This window comes from Gymnoscopelus braueri (genome assembly GCF_963280865.1).
Source record: "Gymnoscopelus braueri genome assembly, chromosome: 6".
Taxonomy (NCBI): Eukaryota; Metazoa; Chordata; class Actinopteri; order Myctophiformes; family Myctophidae; genus Gymnoscopelus; species Gymnoscopelus braueri.
Window position 1 is genome coordinate 6,026,062 of NC_137607.1, and position 23,824 is coordinate 6,049,885.

Below are 23,824 nucleotides of genomic sequence, written 5' to 3' on the forward strand. Positions count from 1 at the left end.
ATTTTTTACATTCTGGACAAAATGGCCAATTTTACATCAAGGTGCCCAGATGTCCCTAGTGCCCACCTATCCTGTATCCTCTGTAAATAGCAGGTGGGCTGGACTTACAGGTCAACAAATTGTCAAGAGACAACGCTATTAATCTACTGTCACCAGTATGGCTAATACGGTGCAAAACCATGGCAGCTAATGCAAATGTAACAATGGAAAAAAGACACACACTACAAGCTACACTTGAATTGATTTATTAGACGTAATAATTACATGTTAAATGCTTCTCACGGAAACGTCAAGGATAAAATGCCAATGGAACACTGACTGGAACAAGGAAACTTGAGAGACAAAAAAGATATGTAGGCCTACATGATGAGTAATGAGGGCATGCCAGGATTGTAATGGAATGCAGTGTCACAATAGTTTAATGTGAAGGCACCTAACTGTCATGATTTATGACCTTTATCTGCATGACCCAGTACACGTACAGTACATGTGGTGAATCACTCATCTAAGTAAGCATCACATAAATCAATCTGTGCGTAAACAACCTTTTCCGAGCAGGGTTCATCGCCATGCCGGCTTGTGGTGGCCATTTTTGTCAGAGTTCTATTTTTGCCATGGACATACAAATATTACCAGAGACAGAACTAGCCCTTAATGTATACTACTAAGTATACAAAGTGGGTTGAGGGACCTTCAGGGTTCCTTGAGGGTGGTCCAAATGGACCATTACAGGTCTGTAACTCTGAGAGTGTACAAATGGAACAAAATGGACCCGTAGGGTACATTTGTATACTGTAGTGTACACACTTGAAAATGAAAACTTTATACATCAATGGAACTTGGAGATAAAAGTTTATTTTGGTACAACTTAACAAAAAAAAATATATATATATATATATAAATACACACACACACACACACACACACACACACACGCACGCACGCACGCACACGCACACGCACACGCACACACACACACACACACACACACACACACACATATTTATACATGTATATGTTAAGTTGTACCAAAATAAACATTTATCTCCAAAGCTCCATTGATGTATAAAGTTACAGAGGCAACACTAGAGGTCCACCAGATGGTGCTTTAGCTGTAGTTTGTTACTCCTTCTGTTGAACGTTTATCAGCTTTAGTATGAGGTCTGCTGGCAGCCCATGTTTGACCAGTTCCTCTTTGAGCTGGAAATGAAAGAACACAATGTTTCGTCATAACGGGTTATAGGACGTGCCTTCTTTGAAGTAAGTCCAGCTGGAGAAATAGTTTTACATTATGTTTGACAGACATGTTATGATACTAGCATGTCTGTGTTTGCTCATTTCTTGATTGTGTGATTAGCTTGGCTAAAAATATTAACCACTTAAACCCCATATGGGTAACCGGGGTCCCTCAGGCCTCTATACCAGTGTCTTTTCTGTTTTCTGTTATTGTGGGGAAAGATTTTTCTGCTTGATTGATCTGCTATTTTCTGCGAAAGCTTTCCCCACAATACGGATGCTGGGGTTTAAGTGGTTAAAGAATACGCAATAGACCTTTTTTTCATGGCAGCCGAGCCATGTTGACATAAATAGTTGTGTAATGATACTTCCTTCAGGTGTTACCAATGATACTAATTAAGGCTATGTTTAATTTAGTGTCAAAGGATCAAACCCATGAACTTGTGGTCCAAAGGTGATTCATCTACCGCAGGGGTCTTCAACCTTTTCAGGCCAAGGACCCCCTAGCTGAGAGAGAGATGAAGCAGGGATCCCCTCTATATTGTATTAAAATTGTGTTTCAGAATTACACTTTTTTTTTGTTTACTTGGTCTGCTCTTTTTTTCCCTCTACACCTATACCTCTTTGCCAAAAATAGCCGATCTAAAAGCTCACAACGCCTCGCAGCGCGAGGCGTTGTGAGCTTGTAGATCTGCTATTTTTGGCTAAAGTTCTCCTCAGAAAAAGGGATGCTAGAGTTCAAGTGGTTAAGGTAAAAAAAAGAAATCATATCACACAAAGATTTGGCGGACCCCCTGTAGTAACTCTGAGGACCCCCTAGGGGTCCCGGACCCCCTGTTGAAGACCCCTGATCTACCGACTGAGCTACCCGGACACTACTTCACTTAACTTGACCAATGTTATACTAAGTGTAACTGTGGGTATATGGGTGGTGAATTATGTGGCTGAATTGTTGTTTTATTTCACTATAGAATTCGCTAACACATCGTAGTATTGTTTGGAGCTCTGCCTGGCAGTCGAGTGAACGTGGAACTTTCAAAAAGCAAGTAGAGGTTCTCACTAAGTGTACTGGCAACAGTGCTTTAGACACATCATAATAACTTCAGCGGTGCCATGGCGACATCTGTTAGGTAGTTCTTGCACTTTTAAGATTTTCTAAATAGCCGAATACGTATACCTGCTAGCCGAACACTGTGTTTGATTGGTCAGAAGTTCCAGCATGTGCGACTGGATATTAGACTTCCTGACAAACCTCCACCAGGTGGTGAGAATGGGCAACATCACATCTGACCCCTTGACCCTCAACACAGGAGCCCCTCAGGGATGCGTGTTGAGCCCTCTCCTGTTACACTGCCTGTACACAGTATGTTCTTATACCCCTATACTTTTACAAACTACTCCTGTGGTAATGGCAGATGGCCACGCATCCCGATGTGTACAAAGGTGCAAAGTCCCGGTCACCACTGCAGCTTTAATTATTATTATTATTATTATTATTATTATTATTATGATTATTACCTTTGGCATCACTATTGTCCTGATGTCTTCTTTGGTCAAAGGAGTCTTTGAGGAGATTCTCACTCTCAGGCCAATGGTGCCACCTACAGTACATGAAACATATCCCAGCTTTAGAATGCTGACAGTAAACAGTGTGAAGTTGTTCTAAGTAGAACCTTGGGTGGTGATGGAGGTCCCTGGCACAAAATGTGATTGAGATGGGGGTCCACAGCTGTATCATTTTGGGGGTTGACATTAAAAAGTTTTAGAAGCACTGACCTACAGTATACTGCCGTTACTTGTTCAGATATCCCTGGTTACACACAATGGACTAATTTAAAACTCATCAATGGATTCATTTAACATGGTAGTGGTAACTTCCACATGAGACTGTAAGTTACAACATGGCAGTGATTAAGAAAAGAATAATCATAATTTCATCACACTTACCAGACCCAGGGGTGTAGCTAATTGAGACTTCTGCTGTGGGCAGTACGATTGTGACTGTTGCTCTGGGTGGAGATGTCACAGTCGTAGTTGGTTTAGGACTAGTACTAGTAGGTGGTTCTGTAGTTTCAGCAGTTGTAGGTGGTCGTGTGGTTGTAATAGTAGGTGGTGTGGTTGTAATAGTAGGTGGTGTGGTTGTAATAATAGGTGGTGTGGTTGTAATAATAGGTGGTGTGGTTGTAATAGTAGGTGGTGTGGTTGTAATAGTAGGTGGTGTGGTTGTAATAATAGGTGGTGTGGTTGTAATAATAGGTGGTGTGGTTGTAATAGTAGGTGTGGTTGTAATAGCAGGTGGTGTGGTTGTAATAGTAGGTGGTGTGGTTGTAATAATAGGTGGTGTGGTTGTAATAATAGGTGGTGTGGTTGTAATGATAGGTGGTGTGGTTGTAATGATAGGTGGTGTGGTTGTAATAATAGGTGGTGTTGTAGTTTCAGCAGTAGTAGGTGGTAGTGTGGTTGTAATAATAGGTGGTGTGGTTGTAATAATAGGTGGTGTGGTTGTAATAGTAGGTGGTGTTGTAGTTTCAGTAGTAGTAGGTGGTAGTGTGGTTGTAATAATAGGTGGTGTGGTTGTAATAGTAGGTGGTGTGGTTGTAATAGTAGGTGGTGTTGTAGTTTCAGTAGTAGTAGGTGGTAGTGTGGTTGTAATAGTAGGTGGTGTGGTTGTAATAGTAGGTGGTGTTGTAGTAGTTTCAGTAGTAGTAGGTGGTGTGGTTGTAATAGTAGGTGGTGTGGTTATAATAGTAGGTGGTGTTGTAGTTTCAGCAGTAGTAGGTGGTAGTGTGGTTGTAATAATAGGTGGTGTGGTTGTAATAGTAGGTGGTGTTGTTGTAATAGTAGGTGGTGTTGTTGTTGTAATAGTAGGTGGTGTTGTAGTTTCAGTTGTAGTAGGTGGTGTGGTTGTAATAGTACGTAGTGTGGTTGTAATAGTAGGTGGTGTTGTTGTAATAGTAGGTGGTGTTGTAGTTTCAGTAGTAGTAGGTGGTAGTGTGGTTGTAACAGTAGGTGGTGTGGTTGTAATAGTAGGTGGTGTTGTAGTTTCAGTAGCAGTAGGTGGTAGTGTGGTTGTAATAGTAGGTGGTAGTGTGGTTGTAATAGTAGGTGGTGTGGTTGTAGTAGTAGGTGGTAGTGTGGTTGTAATAGTAGGTGGTAGTGTGGTTGTAATAGTAGGTGGTGTTGTAGTTTCAGTAGTAGTAGGTGGTAGTAGTGTGGTTGTAGTAATAGGTGGTGTGGTTGTAATAGTAGGTGGTGTTGTAGTTTCAGTAGTAGTAGGTGGTAGTGTGGTTGTAATAATAAGTGGTGTTGTAGTTTCAGTAGTAGTAGGTGGTAGTGTGGTTGTAATAGGTGGTGTTGTTGTAATAGTAGGTGGTGTTGTTGTAATAGTAGGTGGTGTTGTAGTTTCAGTTGTAGTAGGTGGTGTTGTTGTAATAGTAGGTGGTAGTGTGGTTGTAATAGTAGGTGGTGTTGTTGTAATAGTAGGTGGTGTTGTTGTAATAGTAGGTGGTGTTGTTGTAATAGTAGGTGGTGTTGTTGTAATAGTAGGTGGTGTTGTAGTTTCAGTTGTAGTAGGTGGTGTTGTTGTAATAGTAGGTGGTAGTGTGGTTGTAATAGTAGGTGGTGTTGTTGTAATAGTAGGTGGTGTTGTTGTTGTAATAGTAGGTGGTGCGGTTGTAATAGTAGGTGGTAGTGTGGTTGTAATAGTAGGTGGTGTGGTTGTAATAGTAGGTGGTGTTGTAGTTTCAGTTGTAGTAGGTGGTGTGGTTGTAATAGTAGGTGGTAGTGTAGTTTCAGTAGTAGTAGGTGGTAGTGTAGTTGTAATAGTAGGTGGTAGTGTGGTTGTAATAGTAGGTGGTGTTGTAGTTTCAGTAGTAGTAGGTGGTAGTAGTGTGGTTGTAATAATAGGTGGTGTGGTTGTAATAGTAGGTGGTGTTGTAGTTTCAGTAGTAGTAGGTGGTAGTGTGGTTGTAATAGTAGGTGGTAGTGTGGTTGTAATAGTAGGTGGTGTTGTAGTTTCAGTAGTAGTAGGTGGTAGTAGTGTGGTTGTAATAATAGGTGGTGTGGTTGTAATAGTAGGTGGTGTTGTAGTTTCAGTAGTAGTAGGTGGTAGTGTGGTTGTAATAGTAGGTGGTAGTGTGGTTGTAATAGTAGGTGGTGTTGTAGTTTCAGTAGTAGTAGGTGGTAGTAGTGTGGTTGTAATAATAGGTGGTGTGGTTGTAGTAGTAGGTGGTAGTGTGGTTGTAATAGTAGGTGGTGTTGTAGTTTCAGTAGTAGTAGGTGGTAGTAGTGTGGTTGTAATAATAGGTGGTGTGGTTGTAGTAGTAGGTGGTAGTGTGGTTGTAGTAGTAGGTGGTAGTGTGGTTGTAATAGTAGGTGGTGTTGTAGTTTCAGTAGTAGTAGGTGGTAGTAGTGTGGTTGTAATAATAGGTGGTGTGGTTGTAATAGTATGTGGTGTTGTAGTTTCAGTAGTAGTAGGTGGTAGTGTGGTTGTAATAATAAGTGGTGTTGTAGTTTCAGTAGTAGTAGGTGGTAGTGTGGTTGTAATAGTAGGTGGTAGTGTGGTTGTAATAGTATGTGGTAGTGCGGTTGTAGTAGTAGGTGGTGTTGTTGTAATAGTAGGTGGTGTTGTTGTTGTAATAGTAGGTGGTGTTGTTGTAATAGTAGGTGGTGTTGTTGTTGTAATAGTAGGTGGTAGTGCGGTTGTAATAGTAGGTGGTAGTGTGGTTGTAATAGTAGGTGGTGTGGTTGTAATAGTAGGTGGTGTTGTTGTAATAGTAGGTGGTAGTGTGGTTGTAATAGTAGGTGGTAGTGCGGTTGTAATAGTAGGTGGTAGTGTGGTTGTAATAGTAGGTGGTGTGGTTGTAATAGTAGGTGGTGTTGTTGTTGTAATAGTAGGTGGTAGTGCGGTTGTAATAGTAGGTGGTAGTGTGGTTGTAATAGTAGGTGGTGTTGTAGTTTCAGTAGGAGGTGGTGTCATGGGTGTAGTAGCAGGTGCTGTTGTCATGGTGGTGTGCTGGGTGGTTGTACTTGGTTGTATTGTAGTCGGGGTCGTGGTTGTAGTTTCTGCAGGTGGAGAACATAAAGGTAACACATTTAACTTGAGCCTCCTCAAACCACATCATCACTGATGGAATGTGAACTATGGTGCAGTAGTAAACAGGTGTAGTTTCTGTTTCACCCACCATTTGAGACACTGACAATTGCACAGCGAAGCTCCGACTGATACGTGTCCACACTGAGAAAACAAACACGTTTAATGAACAGGACTTTTTTGTTTTACCTTAATGATAATTCATGGATTATGTTTGAGGTTGCAGCAGTTGAGATAAAACAATATACATACAATGTGTTTGATCACACTCATAGATAAAAATAATAAAATAAAAAACTTTACAGTAATATAATACTCTGATACGATTCTCTAATACAATACACTCAAAAAGGTTATATGGACAGACAGACAGACAGACAGACAGACAGACAGACAGACAGACAGACAGACAGACAGACAGACAGACAGACAGACACTTTAAGTGGATGCTGACCCGTTGGCCTGAGCGACAAAGCAGACAGGGTGATGTTCTCCATCCTCTGACTGTGAAGGCGTCCATCTCAGGATGAACTGTCCCTGTGCTGATCCAGTCAGGTTCATGTTGTGGGGTCCGCTGAACAACAGCTCAGAGACCCTACAACACCACCAAAGAATAGAACATGGTTCAAAAGTCTTAATTTACATCTCCAGACCAGATGTGCATAAACCTTTTAGACAGAGTTTCTCTGTTAGATATGTTTGCACATTTGATATAATCCTTATTTATTGAGTCAGGTTGCACAGCATATTTGCACTTTATTCATTTGCACAGCTAGATTTTGCGCATGATTTTATAGTTGAAATGTTTGGTGTTTGTGAATCATGATGAGCAAGTGCAATAGTAAGTGTAATGTTTAGAGTGCCATAGAGAAGTGCAATAGTATGGGACGTGTGGTTGTCAAGTTGGATTGAATGCTGGGGGGTTATGATGTGTTTTTGGTAATTGGTAATGATATTTAGGTTGTACTGAGACGGAATCATTACTTGTGTAGTTCATCCAGATTGTTAATAACATGAGTGGATTTTATGTATTTATAGTGTTTATTCATGTATCAAAATAACAAGTTTGAGAACACCATTTGAATGGTGCTGTCTAGCTCATGGGACTTAGGACTTAATAGCTTTTTTCCCCCTCTTTTTTTTTGGTGAGATCTAACGTTCTTATGGACAGAAAACACTCCACAGTGTTTATGTTGGATGCGCCTCTCCGGAAGTCTCACCCGAGATGTCACCCGGTTTTCTGTCCATAAGAACGTTAGATCTCACCCAAAAAAAAAGAAAAGCTATTAAAATACGCGATCTAGCGTAAGTCCCATCGGCTCGGGTTTTTAGCTGCTGTCTACTTGGGATGGAGTTATGATTTTTCTCTACTGTACCACTCGTCCTAGGATATCATAATGTCATAAAAGGTGAGAAAAGCGAATTCTCCTTTAAGAGACAGGGCAAAAACACACACTTCAAATGTCTTTCTTCGGTCCATCTGGAAGGAATTCTGAGTTAAGTCCAGTGGTGGACAGTATCTAAGTACATTAGTTCAATCCCCACCAGATTCCTCAGAGACGCAGCGGTCTCCATTGCTCCCATAGTAGCCCACATTACAAACTTATCCATCAGTCAGTGTCACGTCCCACAAGAATTCAAGTTGGCAAGAGTAATCCCTCTATTTAAAAAAGGAAGCAAACTAGATCCTGGCAACTATAGGCCTGTTTCCATCCTTTGTTCCATCTCAAAGGTTATAGAGCGATCAATCCAAGAACAAATCAACAGCTACCTCAGCGAGCGTAAACTGTTGTTTGAATTCCAATCAGGCTTCAGAACATCCCACTCCACTGACACATGCCTACTAAATTTGACCGACTACATCAAACGTGAGGTAGACTCGGGCAAATACTGTGGCATGGTCATGCTGGACCTCCAAAAGGCGTTTGACACTGTAAACCACGCAATTCTACTTGATAAGCTGAGGGCGATTGGTTTTGATTGCACATCACTAAATTGGATGAGATCTTACTTGGAGGGTAGAGAACAAGTGGTTGACATCAACGGAACCATGTCCTCATCCCTCCCGGTGAGCTGCGGGGTTCCTCAAGGCAGCATTCTAGGGCCGTTACTGTTCCTTCTATACATTAACGACATGAATGCTGCCTGTAACTGCAAACTGTTCCTGTTCGCTGATGACTCGGCACTCCTGATCTCGGGTGAGGACAAGTTGCAAGTTGAGGAAGCTCTCAGCTCTGAACTCTCAAAAATCCGTACCTGGCTTACCGATAACAAACTGTCTCTACACCTTGGGAAAACTGAATCCATCCTATTTGGGACCAAACATTCCCTCAGTAAAATGAAGGTAAATGACTTCAAGGTCAAAGTCGATGACACAATCATCACTAGCAAAGAAGAGATTACCTATTTGGGATGTATTCTGGACAAATACCTGTCAGGTGAAAGCATGGCAACAAAGGTGGTCAAAGGAGTAAACCAGAGAACCAGATTTATGGGCAGAGTTTCCTCTTTTGTCAACCCTCAGGCCCTCAGGACCCTCTCAGGGGCCCTGATTCAGCCCCTTTTTGACTATGCTAGCTCCTCTTGGTACTCCAACACCTCAGTGTCACTGCAGACTAAGCTTCAAACCTCCCAAAACAAACTGATCCGACTACTTCTCGGACTGGGGCCCATGACCCACCTCTCTCCCACTCACTTTGCCAGCCTAGGCTGGCTCAGGGTGGAAGACAGGGTTAAACAACTAAAAATGGGTCTGGTCTTCAAAATTGTAAATGCAGATTTGCCCGATATGCCCCCTATACCCGCATAATTATCTGTATAAATACCTCGAAAAAGTTAGTGACACCCACAGCCACGAAACTAGAGGGAGTGTAAACAACAATCTGGTACCACCCACCCATAAAACAAACATGGGCAAATTCTCCTTCTATAGCACAGCCACCAAGGAATGGAATAGTCTAACCCCATCCCTCAAAAAATGCAGTTCGCTGGGCTCATTCAAAACAGCCCTAAAAACCCATCTTTCTGGAGGCCGAAAGAGGAGCTAGTACCAGTTTCCCTGTAGACAGACGACCCCCCCCCCTCCTCTTTTTGTACATATTTTGTATTTCCTCATGCTTTTTTTGTATATAATTTATATTTTTCCATGCTTCCCCCCCCCTTTTTTTTGTACGTATATTTTTTAAATGCTTTTTTTTGTACATAGTGGTACTTTTTCTGTATTATCTATATTTTCATGTTGATTTTTGAACTGTTTGGTTGCTACTATATATGTCTATGAAATTAACTCAAGGACCCCAACGGAAACAAGTCCGCAAGGACTTTTTTGGCCGGACCTTTTAGACAAAAGCATTATAAATGTAACTGTGTTGTTTTACATTCTTTTGCCTAATAAAAATTTCAATCAATCAATCAATTTCAATCAATCAATTTCTAGGAAGGCTCACAGCGTGTCTGCTTTTTTCAAAATGTTTTACGTTTTGTAAATGTCTAAACATTTCTGGCTTTTTTCTTTTTTTTACATTTTGTTCATTTACTCACGTGGAGTTTGTTGCCTCTGTGTTGATGGTGATTTCCAGTGTGTGACCAACAGGGGTGTAGAGCTGTGCTCTGTTAGCCGGGGTGGGAGGCAGGAACCTGGGTAGATACTGTCCCTCTGTACAGCTGGGTACTGCTCCATCCACTGAACACAAAGGGGAAATATAACCATTTGAATGGCTTTACGTTTTAATATGTTAGATTATTGATTTAATTAGATTATCTATTTCGTGTATTAGCACATTAACTGGTTGAGTTGCTAGGAACCCCTAAGAAAATAGATCTGGCAAGGGTCCATTTTTAGATGAACTAAGGGCTGTGTTGTGTACCTTTGACAACAAATTGTAGATTTATATAGCTGATAGTGTCGCTGGTAGTTATACTCTGCTGAGATCCACTAGGTCTTGTGAGGGTGATAGACTGGTTGGGATGGTCAGACATTGTCAACGTGACAACGTAGGGACCCTCATTACTGCTGTTGGTGGCAGCAAACGACAAAATACAATTCTGAAAGAAGAGAGAAGGGACACCGGACCGGAAGAGTAAAAAAAACTAAAACTGAAGAAACAATGGGTCACATTTCTAAGAAGGCATCGCTATAGAATGTATTAGCATCAGTATGATGTGATCTATGTTCTTATTTACAAAATAAAAGCATTCAACTCACGGTTGATATGTTGAGAAAAGAAGTAAGTCCATCAACATTACATTTAACCTGGTCTCCATCTGGGTCAAATGTTAACAGGTTGAAGTTTCTCTCACAGTTAGAAGGAACTCTGAGAGACAAAGAGAGATGGAAGGTACAACAGAAAGAGACAGAATGAGATTATATAATTAGTTTCTTCTCCACTTCTTTATTAGTAGAAGTACGTAGTACTAGTACAAGTAGTATCATAAATATATGATTATATTTTACTATAAATGTTAAAGGGAATATTCATCCTAAAACAGAATTGACATTGTGCTTTTCCAGTTATCTTGAAAAGTGTACAGATTGGTATCTAAATATATACAAGTGTATCCATAATCTAGAAATTAGAGCATTAAGAACATAAAGAGCACCAACAGAGTTTGTCCGTTGACATTGAGTTAGTGATTGACTTTGTGGATAATTTTTGTTTGAGATATTACATCCAAATGAGTTTTATTTTAATGTAGGACTTACACCTCTGAACCATTAAATGTCCCCATGTCCTATTAAAACCACCATGTGTGATGTCATGTCCTATTAAAACCATCATGTATGATGTCATGTCCTATTAAAACCATCATGTATGATGTCATGTCCTATTAAAACCACCATGTGTGATGTCATGTCCTATTAAAACCACCATGTATGATGTCATGTCCTATTAAAACCATCATGTGTGATGTCGTGTCCTATTAAAACCATCATGTGTGATGTCATGTCCTATTAAAACCACCATGTGTGATGTCATGTCCTATTAAAACCACCATGTGTGATGTCATGTCCTATTAAAACCACCATGTGTGATGTCATGTCCTATTAAAACCATCATGTATGATGTCATGTCCCATTAAAACCATCATGTGTCTCATAGTGTTTATTCTATGAAGCAGCTCCAGGATGTGTCTCTAGATGACATCATCACTACAGTTCTGTCACTCTGCTGTTCATCTTAATGAGAGATTAAAACTGAGATGTAAAATATAATAAAAAATGACTAATAAGTCATTATATTTAGGGTAGATTAGTATCATGTTAATGCTAGTAATGAGTATAAGAACAAAAGAGAAGTGTATCGTGTTACCGTAGTGAAGGTATGATGGTGGTGTGAGGAGACCTGTTGGCTTTCCCAGTGTCAGATCTGGTCCTGAGGTTCACCAACGTTGCAGCAAACCAGCCCACAATGTTGTTTCTGTTATGTATCCAGTTACCACCTTGTAAACTGTGGGAGATGAGATTATTATTGTTATTATTATTTAAAAAAAAGTGACAGACAACATTACACTAACATAGTTTATTTCTGTAATTTTTTCTCACACTGTGTCAGACAAAGCAATTGAGAAACATAATAGAAAAAAGTAAATGTAAAACATGTAGGGGTGCAACAGTTAATGAAACTAATTAAATTAATACATTAATAAACTATCCCTATGCATGTGATTACAGACAAAAGGTGTTTAAAAAAAACAAAAAAATAGCCGATCTACAAGCTGACAACCCGATCACAATGCGTTATGAGCTTATAGATCTATTTTCTGCATTTTCTGCAAATCTCCATGAATTCAAGGCTTCATGGGGTGTGTAATTGATAGAAAATAAGTAATGTTTTGGGTGAACTATGCCTTTGAAGTATCATAGTTTTTGTTGTGTCATAGTGAATCCCTCTTCACTCACTACATATAGAACTTATTGTTGTTGGGAACCAGTCGAGTCATGATTCCTTCTCGTTGACACCACTCTGTGGTGCTCTGCACTGTGTTCACCTCCAGTAGGGTCTCATTGCCACAATCATCACAATCACAATCAGGATAACACTGCCATGTGTCTGAACCTGAGCATGATGTGAAGGCTGTCTTGTAGCGCAGAACCACCTGTAAATGTGAGATAATGACATAAAAGTTATACATTACATGACTTTGATGCTGTCTCTCTTTACAGTAGGTGGATACAGGCACAGAAGCTTGTAAATTAATTTGATATTAACAATTTGAGTCAAATGTAGCCGTGTAATGAGTAATGTTAATGATGATGATGATGATAATAATAATTATTATTCTTTTTATTGTAAAAAAATATAAATAAAATATATAAATAAAATAAACAGTTTATTAATATAAAGTCATATGTTTCAGCCATTGAGAAGAAGTAAAAAACTGCGAAGAAGAGCAAATTAGTTAGATAATAGAACATGAACCACAAATCATGGAACTGGTACAAGAGTGAGGGTCGAGGAATTGCAAATTATCTTGATGTTAATCAATGTAGTTTGAAACAGACACCCTGTTCCAAGGTTATTATAGCTTTGCACGTTTCGTTTTATTTTTGATTCGTTTTTAAAGGGTCATGCTATTTAGAATAGAACTTTGTTATTTTTAGAAAAGGCTTAGTTTTAGTTTTTCTTTATTTTAGTATTCATTTTATTTGTTATATTGCAATATGGGGTAATCAGGGGCGGGATTCAAAACGTACAGAAAAATTGTGAAAATATCAATCAACTACAATCTCCCGATGCATCTCGATGTGACACGTTGTGAGATTGTAGATCTGCTATTTTCACTATCAGTGAAGCTTTGTGGCACAGGGCTTTAACAGAGCTTAAACCTGTCAAAGCTAAATGATTTGAGTCTAAAACAAAGGACAATGTTTTATGATTTTGGTTTCAGTGATTTTTTTCAACACATAATACGGTTTCAGTTAGTTTGTTCTTAATAAAGCCTAGTTTTTAGTTCAGTTACCTAAAGTGTTTTTTATTTTAATTTGATTAGTTACTAGTTTTCGTTAATTAACCATAATAATGTTTCCATGTACCTACCGTCATAGATCCATTTGCGTACGTGTCCTTTGTGTCATAGGTCATGACAGTTCCATAAAAGTTGTTCTGTTGGACTGTAAATTACAACATGACAGTGATTAAAAAAAGAATAGTCATACATTCATCACACTTAGTATGAGACCCAGGGGTTTAGCTAATTGAGACATATGTTGTGGGCAGTACGATTGTGACTGTTGTTCTGGGTGGAGATGTCACAGTCGTAGTTGGTTTAGCACTAGTCCTACTACTAGTAGTAGGTGGTGGTGTGGTTGTAATAGTAGGTGGTGTTGTAGTTTCAATAGTAGGAGGTGGTGTGGTTGTAATAGTAGGTGGTGTTGTAGTTTCAATAGTAGGAGGTGGTGTGTTTGTAATAGTAGGTGGTGTTGTAGTTTCAGTAGGAGGTGGTGTCATGGGTGTAGTAGCAGGTGCTGTTGTCATGGTGTGCTGGGTGGTTGTACTTGGTTGTATTGTAGTCGGGGTCGTGGTTGTAGTTTCTGCAGGTGGAGAACATAAAGGTGACACATTTAACTTGAGCCTCCTCAAACCACATCATCACTGATGGAATGTGAACTATGGTGCAGTAGTAAACAGGTGTATTTCACCCACCATTTGAGACACTGACAATGACACAGCGAAGCTCCGACTGATACGTGTCCACACTGAGAAAACAAACATGTTTAATGAACAGGACTTTTGTTTTACCTTAATGATAATTCATGGATTATGTTTGGGGTTGCAGCAGTTGAGATAAAACAATATACAAAAAAGTTATTGACTTTCTGACACAGTAATGTCCATTGTTGTGCTAACAGAGACGTGGCTAACGGAGTTAGCATCTGATTCTTCTATCACTCCTCCTGGCTTCACCGCGTATAGGAAGGACAGAGACCCTGTACTGAGCGGTAAGCAACGTGGGGGGGGAGTTTGTGCCTTGATCAACAACAACTGGTGCAAAGATGTTAAAATCCTAGATAGTCACTGCTCACCAGACCTTGAACTTTTAATCATAGCCTGCCGTCCTTTCTACCTACCACGCGACTTCAGCATTGTGATTGTAGCCGTTGTTTACATTCATCCTGGAGCTAATAAGGACACAGCTATGAGGGAATTACACCAGGCGATCAGTGCACAAGAAAATCGCCACCCGGACTGCGCAGTCATCTGCCTAGGCGACTTCAACCGGACAGACCTAAAAAAGGTCTTTCCCAAATTCCACCAGCATGTCGCCTGCAGTACCCGTGGTGATAATATTCTTGACCACTGCTACACGCCCTTCAAGGATGGATACAAAGATCTCCGCCGCCCACCGCTAGGAAGCTCTGACCACGACGCCATCCAGCTGCTACCTGCCTACAAACAGAGGCTAAAAAGGGAGCCGGTCGTTGAGAAGGAAATCCGAATCTGGTCTGAGGACACAGACGCTATGCTACAATCCTGCTTCTACCAGACTGACTGGGGGATGTTTAAGAACGCCGCTGGGAATAACATCAACGAACTCTCAGACTCAGTCACTGGCTTTATCAGCAAGTGCATAGATGACATAGTCCCAAAAAAGACAGTTCGGATCTATCCCAATCAGAAACCATGGATGGACAGCGGAGTACGTGCACATCTGCATGAACGGGATGCTGGTTTCAAATCTGGCGACGTGGAAACGCGCAACACGACGCGCGCGGCCCTAAACAGCGCCATCAGGAAGGCGAAAAAGGCCTACACAAAAAAGATGCAAGACAAACTCAGCAATGGCGACATCAGGAGCACATGGCAGGCAGTACACACCTTGACAGACTGCAAAACAAGAACCAGAAGCGAGGTGAACCCGCCTGCCTCCCTCCCCAACGAACTGAACACTTTCTACGGCCGGTTTGAGATCAGCTCCAACCGCGGCAGCCAAGCGGGGCCATCAGCAGCACCAGCAGAGAAGAACCCTCTAACCATCTCGGAGAGAGAAGTGCGTACAGCCTTCACACGGGTCAACATCCACAAGGCAGCCGGACCTGATGGGATTCCAGGCCGGGTCCTTAAGACATGTGCAGACCAGCTGGCGGGTGTCTTCGCTGACATCTTTAACCTCTCCCTCTCCCTGGCTGTGGTCCCTGCAGGGTTCAAAATGTCAACCATTGTGCCCATTCCCAAAAAGGCCAAAGTGACATGCCTGAACGACTGGAGACCTGTTGCTCTCACCCCGATCGTCAGCAAGTGTTTCGAGAAACTGGTGAGGGAATACATCAGCTCCACGCTACCTGCCTCGCTGGATCCGTGGCAGTATGCATACCGCAAAAACAGATCCACCGACGACGCTATTGCCATGACTCTCCACACCGTCCTCTCGCACATGGACAACAAGCTGCTGAAGGACAAATATGTACGTATGCTGTTCGTGGACTACAGCTCAGCATTCAACACCATTGTCCCAGCAATACTTGACAAAAAGCTCAGACACCTAGGGCTAAACACAAGCATGTGCGACTGGATACAGGACTTCTTGTCCAACCGACATCAGGTGGTGAGAATGGGCAGCATCACATCCGACCCCCTGACCCTCAACACCGGAGCACCCCAGGGATGCGTGCTGAGCCCTCTCCTCTACTCCCTGTACACGTATGACTGCATAGCCACACATGTCTCCAACACCATCATAAAGTACGCGGACGACACGACAGTGATAGGCCGAATCGTCAACAACGACGAGTCTGACTACAGAGAGGAGATCAAATCACTGGCACACTGGTGCCGCGAGAACAACCTCTCTCTTAACGTCGACAAGACCAAAGAACTGATCGTGGACTTCAGGAGGCCGCGGAGAGACCATGCGCCCATCCTCATCGACGGTGCTGCAGTGGAAAGGGTCAGCGAGTTCAAGTTCCTCGGAGTACACATCGAGGAGGACCTCAAATGGGAGACGCACTCCACACACGTGAGGAAAAAGGCTCAGCAGCGACTGTACTGGCTCCGCCGCCTGAAGAAGCTCGGAGTAGGACGTCGCATCCTCAGGCTGTACTACAACAGTTCTGTTGAAGGCATCCTAACAGGCTGTGTCACGGCCTGGTACGGGAACTGCACTGCCCGAGAAAAGATCAGCCTACAACGAGTAGTGCGATCGGCAGAGCGGATAATGGGAATCGAGCTCCCAGCGCTCCAGGAACTGTACAAAAAGCGGTGCGTGGTCAAAGCCAAGCGCATCATCAAGGACAAGCACCACCCAAGTCACAGACTGTTCAACCCCCTACAACGACCGCGACCGGGCAAGGGGCTCTACCGCAGTATCAAGAGTTCCACCACCAGGTTTTGGTGTAGTTTCAATCCAGCTGCTGTCAGAATGCTGAATGGGGCATAAGCCTGGATGAGTTCAGCAGCCTGACAGCAGGCGGCACAGACTTTTCTGGCTCTTCCTGAACACACCTGTGGATTATACCAGGGACAATGACTTGGACTTTAGCCCCCCCCTCGGACACACCTGTGGACTACACCAGGTACAAATGACTTTTTGTTGCACTCCCTCATGGAGCTACTTGCGGATTATACTAGGGTCAGTCCACTCTAGGTGGACACGCACTGACCTTTTGCACCTTAATCCCTTGTATAACGCACTGACTTTTTTGGGGTCTTTTTTTTATTGTGCTCCTTTTCCTCTAAGCACCTTAACGTCCATTGTCTATCATGCACAGTATAAGTATAACATGCACAGTATACAATACATTGCTGCTATGCTCAGGCACCTTAGTTTAGTTTTTTTAGTTTTTTTTATTATCTCAGGTAATTTGTAAATATGTAGATAACTTGTCTGGCCTTCTGTTGCTCTCTTGTTTTGATCTCCTTCCCACCTGCCCTCCACCCTCTTCTTCTCCCCCCCCCCTCTTCTTTCTATGGAAACTAACGTTGCGATGGGAACGATGTACAAAAAAGAATTTCACCCACTTTTTTACCTTGTAAACCTGTGATGTGACAATAAAACTGATTCTGATTCTGAGTAATATAATACTCTGATACAATGCTCTAATACAATACACTCAAAAAAGGTTATATGGACAGACAGACAGACAGACAGACAGACAGACAGACAGACAGACAGACAGATCATTTAAATGGTCTGGACCTGTTGTTGGCCTGAGCAACAAAGCAGACAGGGTGATGTTCTCCATCCTCTGACTGTGAAGGCGTCCATCTCAGGATGAACTGTCCCTGTGCTGATCCAGTCAGGTTCATGTTGTGGGGTCCGCTGAACAACAGCTCAGAAACCCTACAACACCACCAAAGAATAGAACATGGTTGAAAGGTCTTAATTTACATCTCCAGACCTTCAGAAGAACTAAATGACTTCATTTTGTCCGTCAGATGTGCAGAAACCCTTTAGACATACACCAAAGGACAACACTTCAAATGTCTTCCTTCGGTCCATCTGGAAGGAATTCTGAGTTAAGGCCAGTGGTGGACAGTATCTATGTACATTAGTTCATTTCTAGGAGGGGACTCTTGCAAAATAGGAAATCTACAAGCCCACACCGTGTTTGCTTTTTTCAAAATGTTTTACGCTTTGGAAATTTCTAAACATTTATGCCTTTTTTACATTTTGTTGGAAATTGTCTAAATTTAATACAGCAATGCATCTATATTTTGTGATTTGTACATTTTAATACTTGAGTATGTAAGCACTGGTTACGGCAAACTGGACAGTTAATGACTAAATTAATTCCCACGTCCTGGGTAGTTAAGCTATTCCTGTTTGACTGCATACTAGGCTACAGTTGAATGAGATCAGAAAGTGGTAGACATGTCTGTCATTAGTCAAACCTGCACGTTGTCAGTGGGATATTGCTGACATGCCCGCATCAGGAACACAATGCACACCCACAGAGACATTTGAGTGGAATTGAAAACACTGTTCTCACTTCTGTGTAGTTATGGGCTGAGTGCTCCAATTTACTGCCCTCACACTAGCGGGCCTCAGTCTTGTTGTCTTTTACTCACGTGGAGTTTGTTGCCTCTGTGTTGATGGTGATTTCCAGTGTGTCACCAACAGGGGTGTAGAGATGTGCTGCGTTAGCCGGGGTGGGAGACAGGAACCTGGGTAGATACTGTCCCTCTGTACAGCTGGGTATTGCTCCATCCACTGAACACAAAGGGGAAATATAACCATTTTAATGGCTTTACGTTTTAATAATGTTAGATTATTGATTTAATTAGATTATCTATTTCATGTATTAGCACATTAACTGGTTGAGTTGCTATAGGAACCCCTAAGAAAATAGATCTGGCAAGGGTCCATTTTTAGATGAACTAAGGGCTTTGCTGTGTACCTTTGACAACAAATTGTAGATTTATATAGCTGATAGTGTCGCTGGTAGTTATACTCTGCTGAGATCCACTAGGTCTTGTGAGGGTGATAGACTGGTTGGGATGGTCAGACATTGTCAACGTGACAACGTAGGGACCCTCATTACTGCTGTTGGTGGCAGCAAACGACAAAATGCAATTCTGAAAGAAGAGAGAAGGGACACCGGACCGGAAGAGTAAAAAAAACAAAAACTGAAGAAACAATGGGTCACATTTCTAAGGAGACGAGGCTATAGAAAAACAGTACAGACAAATCAAAGCAGTAATCATGATTACAGTAGTACGACATAAATGCAATGTTGATTAAAAATTGTGTTAGCCTTAATCCAATCAACATAAAATGTGTATTAGCATCAGTATGATGTGATCTATGTTCTTATTTACAAAATAAAAGCATTCAACTCACGGTTGATATGTTGAGAAAAGAAGTAAGTCCATCAACATTACATTTAACCTGGTCTCCATCTGGGTCAAATGTTAACAGGTTGAAGTTTCTCTCACAGTTAGAAGGAACTCTGAGAGACAAAGAGAGATGGAAGGTACAACAGAAAGAGACGGAATGAGATTATATATTAATTATATATAATTAATTTCTTCTCCACTTCTTTATTAGTAGAGGTACATAGTACTAGTACTAGTAGTATTATAATAGTAGTATAGATATATAATTATATTTTAGTATAAATGTTAAAGGAAATATTCGCCCTAAAACAGAATTTACATTGTGCTTTTCCATCTTGAATAGTATACAGATTAGTATCTATATACATTTGTATCTAGAAACCAGAGCATTAAGAACATAAAGAGCACCAACAGAGTTTGTCCGTTGACATTGAGTTAGTGATTGACTTTGTGGATAATTTTTGTTTGAGATATTACATCCAAATGAGTTTTATTTGAATGTAGGACTTACACCTCTGAACCAATAAATGTCCCATTAAAACCACCATGTGTGATGTCATGTCCTATTAAAACCACCATGTGTGATGTCATGTCCTATTAAAACCATCATGTGTGATGTCATGTCCTATTAAAACCACCATGTGTGATGTCATGTCCTATTAAAACCATCATGTGTGATGTCATGTCCTATTAAAACCATCATGTGTGATGTCATGTCCTATTAAAACCATCATGTGTGTCCTAGTGTTCTATGAAGCAGCTCCAGGATGTGTCTCTAGATGACATCATCACTACATCTGTCACTCTGCTGTTCAGCTTAATGAGAGATTAAAACTGAGATGTAAAATACAATAACAATAACCAATAACTTATTATATTTAGGGTATATTAGTATTATGTTAATACTAGTAATAAGTATAAGAACGAAATGTATTATGTTACCGTAGTGAAGGTATGATGGTGGTCTGAGGAGACCTGTTGGCTTTCCCAGTGTCAGATCTGGTCCTGAGGTTCACCAACGTTGCAGCAAACCAGCCCACAATGTTGTTTCTGTTATGTGTCCAGTTACCACCTTGTAAACTGTGGGAAATGAGATTATTATTGTTATTATCATTTAAAAAACATACAATAGTATACTAACATAATAATATTTCTCTCACTGGGTCAGATGAAGCAATTGTGAAACAAAAATAGAAAAAAGTAACGTAAAACATGTAGTGGTGCAACAGTTAATTAAACTAATTAAATGAATCAATTAATAAACTATCCCTATATTGGGCATGTGATTACAGACAAAAAGTGTTTTTTTAATTAAAACATTATGAAAAGTCAATCTACAAGCTCACAACCCGTCGCATCAGCTTGTAGATCTACTATTCTCACTATTCCTGCACGCCACACACACACACACACACACACACGCGTGCGCATATACAGTATAACAATTATATTAAATGTAATACATTTTTTACATTATTAGACTGCAGAATTAAACACTAATTAAATTACCTGCTGTTTAAAACATGAAAATTGTATTTAAAGTATCATAGTTTTTGTTGTGTCATAGTGAATCCCTCTTCACTCACTACATGTAGAACTTATTGTTGTTGGGAACCAGTCGAGTCATGATTCCTTCTCGTTGACACCACTCTGTGGTGCTCTGCACTGTGTTCACCTCCAGTAGGGTCTCGTTGCCACAATCATACCCAGGATAACACTGCCATGTGTCTGAACCTGAGCATGATGTGAAGGCTGTCTTGTAGCGCAGAACCACCTGTAAATGTGAGATAATGACATAAAAGTTATACATTACATGACTTTGATGCTTTTTACAGTAGGTGGATACGGACACAGAAGCTTGTAAATGAATTTGATATTAACAATTTGAATCAAATGTAGCCGTGTAATGAGTGATGATGATGATGATGATGATGATGATGATCATTTTTATTTGTATTATTATTATACAAAATATAAAATAAACAGTTAATTAATATAAAGTCATATGTTTCAGTCATTGAGAAGAAGTAAAAAACTATGAAAAAGAGCAAATTAGTTAGATAATAGAACATGAACCACAAATCATGGAACTATCACTCACAAGAGTGATAGATGTGGGGAATTGCAAATTACATTGTTAATCAATGTAATTTGAAACGTTTTAATATGTTACACCCTGCTATAGCCTTGCACGTTTCATTTTATTTTTGAAGAGGGTCATGCTATTTGGAATAGTTAAGAAAAGGCTTGGTTTTATTTATTTTAGTATTCACTTTATTTTTTATATTGCAATATGGGGTAATCATGGTCAAGATTCAAAATGTTCAGAAAAATAGTGAAAATATCACATCTACAATCTCCCGATACATTTCGACTTGACACGTTGTGAGATTGTGGATCTGCTATTTTCACTATCAGTGAAGCTTTGTGGCAAAGGGCTTTAACAGAGCTTAAACCTGTCACAGCTAAATGATTTGAGTAAAATAAAGGACAATATTTTATGATTTTGGTTTTAGTGATTGTTTTCCACACATAATACAGTTTCAGTTAGTTTGTTCTTAATAAAGCCTAGTTTTTAGTTCAGTTACCGAAAGTGTTTTTTTATTTTATTAGTTACTAGTTCAAGTTAATTAACCATAATAACGTTTCCTTGTACCTACCGTCATAGATCCATTTGTGTTTGTCCCCTTTGGGTAAAAGGTCATGACAGTTCCATAAAAGTTGTTCTGTTGGGCTCCTCCATGCTGGGCTCCACAGAGCAACAGCAACACGACTGCTATTATTGAAGAGAGACTCATGGTTTACTGAGGGAATGTAAGATCCACTATGGTGTTTTACACACACACACACACACACGCGCGCGCGCGCGCACGCAAACACACGCGCGCGCACGCACGCACGGACGGACGGACGCATGCATGCATGCATGCATGCACACACTCACCCACACATTAAACATTTTGATTTGACACTTTCAAATTCCTCTGTTAAATGGTATGAGGAAATGTGATGTCTGTCTGTCTGTCTCTGTCAAACTGTGCCTGCCTGTGTAGCTCAACGATTACATACAGCCATGGTACCTAACCCATGGTATTACTGTTTTATATTATGACAATATAGGTAAAGATAGACTATCTGCGTTTTACACTGTCTGTCTGTCCGTCCGTCCGTCCGTCCGTCCGTCCGTCCGTCCATCCGTCCAATAAACAACATATCTTGAAAACCATGTCTGTCTTGTCACGGAATTGCTGCACCTTCATGTTCTGCAGAGGACTGATTGTGGTGACCCCATGACCTTTCCTCTAATGTCACCTTTAGGCCAAAATGTCCATTTTGCTTTCTGTTTTAAAGGCACTATGTTCCCTTTCAGTTATGCTACTTTATTTTACTTTATTACACAGCTTGGTTGAATGCTTGATTCTGTCAATCACTGAGTTCAGCTGTGTGTTATTTCTGAACAATGACCACGGAGCTGTCTAATCAAAGACTCAGAGCACCTGCTGCGCTGCTTGATTTTGTGCCGTATCCAACGTGGCAGCCTTGTAAACAAACACATAATGTCATTTACAGCTCAACATTGCTCTCAAGAATGTTTTTGAAAACATTTGAAGCGAGAAATAGACAACGCAGTAACCGAAAATGTATTCTATTTGATCAACACTTCCTGTTGTTTTCCGAGGCGACCGTGTTGCACTGGATGGACGGCCGCACCTGGCATAAATTAATGGAATATACTGTAGAATATTCTTTCTGTATGGAAAGAACACAGATGGTGGTGATACATTCTGTCCTGCATGTTTTCTTTTGTTAATCTTTTTCCCTGTCATCCAATCTCTCTCTCTCTCTCACTCACTCACTCACTCACTCACTCACTCACTCACTCACTCACTCACTCACTCACTCACTCACTCACACACACACACACACACACACACACACACACACACACACACACACACACACACACACACACACACACACACACACACACACACACACACACACACACACACACACACACACACACACACACACACACACACACACACACACGGTCTCTATGACAAAGAGACCTTGTTTGTCCATACCTTGTCTCTCATGTCAACCAATAACTAACCATGCAATGTTGTTTAGCTGGCATTGAGTCAGTTATTCAGGAATCAGGATATGATGAAAACTATTTTCTTTCTACATCTAAAAAGAGTAATAAAGTGAAGGTACTGGTAGTATCATTGCTACTTTCAGTGCAAGAGGTGTTTTGGCATGTTGCAGACGTACAGTAGTATGCACATGAGATGGGTGCAACTCAGGGTGGTACAAGAAGTGGGGAAGCAAACTGTCTCAATTAGCTTATGGCGCAGAATCTGCAGTATACAGTATATGCAGATTCTCCTTTATTGTCCTGCATACCGTATGTTGCCACTCAGTTACGTTATTAGACATCACAATGAAAATTACCGCTGATGTGCAGACACACTACTTGCAGTTACTGTAGAAACTATGAAAGGAAACAATGACAAAAACATACACAAATTAATTAGTATGGCAAGCTTATTAGCTGTCGATTTTATTACAACATCATGTTGAAGTTAAACAATATTTGTTTGTGGACATGTCCAAGACTGCCAAATGTCAACACTATAAGGATAAAGACATCATCATCATCGACCTTCATTTCACCTCGAGAAACCATTGAGGAATGAACCTCATTTACAATGGTATA

The 23,824-nt window shown here is 40.8% G+C and overlaps 1 protein-coding gene across 2 annotated transcripts; it reads right to left on the bottom strand.

Moving 5' to 3' along the window:
- Nucleotides 1-239: 239 nt before the first annotated feature.
- Nucleotides 240-21,892, bottom strand: LOC308087113 (uncharacterized protein). 2 transcript variants are annotated; one of them, XM_080430813.1, is made up of 20 exons: nt 21,762-21,892; nt 20,688-20,875; nt 20,044-20,181; nt 19,106-19,214; nt 18,663-18,840; nt 18,334-18,475; nt 17,462-17,605; nt 13,972-14,024; nt 13,824-13,859; nt 13,366-13,439; nt 12,228-12,424; nt 11,638-11,775; nt 10,533-10,641; nt 10,195-10,372; nt 9,869-10,010; nt 6,783-6,923; nt 6,420-6,472; nt 3,184-6,300; nt 2,755-2,837; nt 240-1,200 (listed from the first exon to the last, which is right to left on the bottom strand). In XM_080430813.1, the coding sequence occupies exons 1-20, from the start codon at nt 21,804-21,806 to the stop codon at nt 1,123-1,125; spliced, it is 5,343 nt and encodes a 1,780-aa protein (XP_080286939.1). In that variant the 5' UTR covers nt 21,807-21,892; the 3' UTR covers nt 240-1,122. The 2 variants fall into 2 exon arrangements, with proteins under 2 accessions (XP_080286939.1, XP_080286940.1); XM_080430814.1 differs by lacking the exons at nt 12,228-12,424; nt 13,366-13,439; nt 13,824-13,859; ... (4 more) ...; nt 19,106-19,214; nt 20,044-20,181 and having other exon boundaries at nt 3,178-6,300.
- Nucleotides 21,893-23,824: the final 1,932 nt, after the last annotated feature.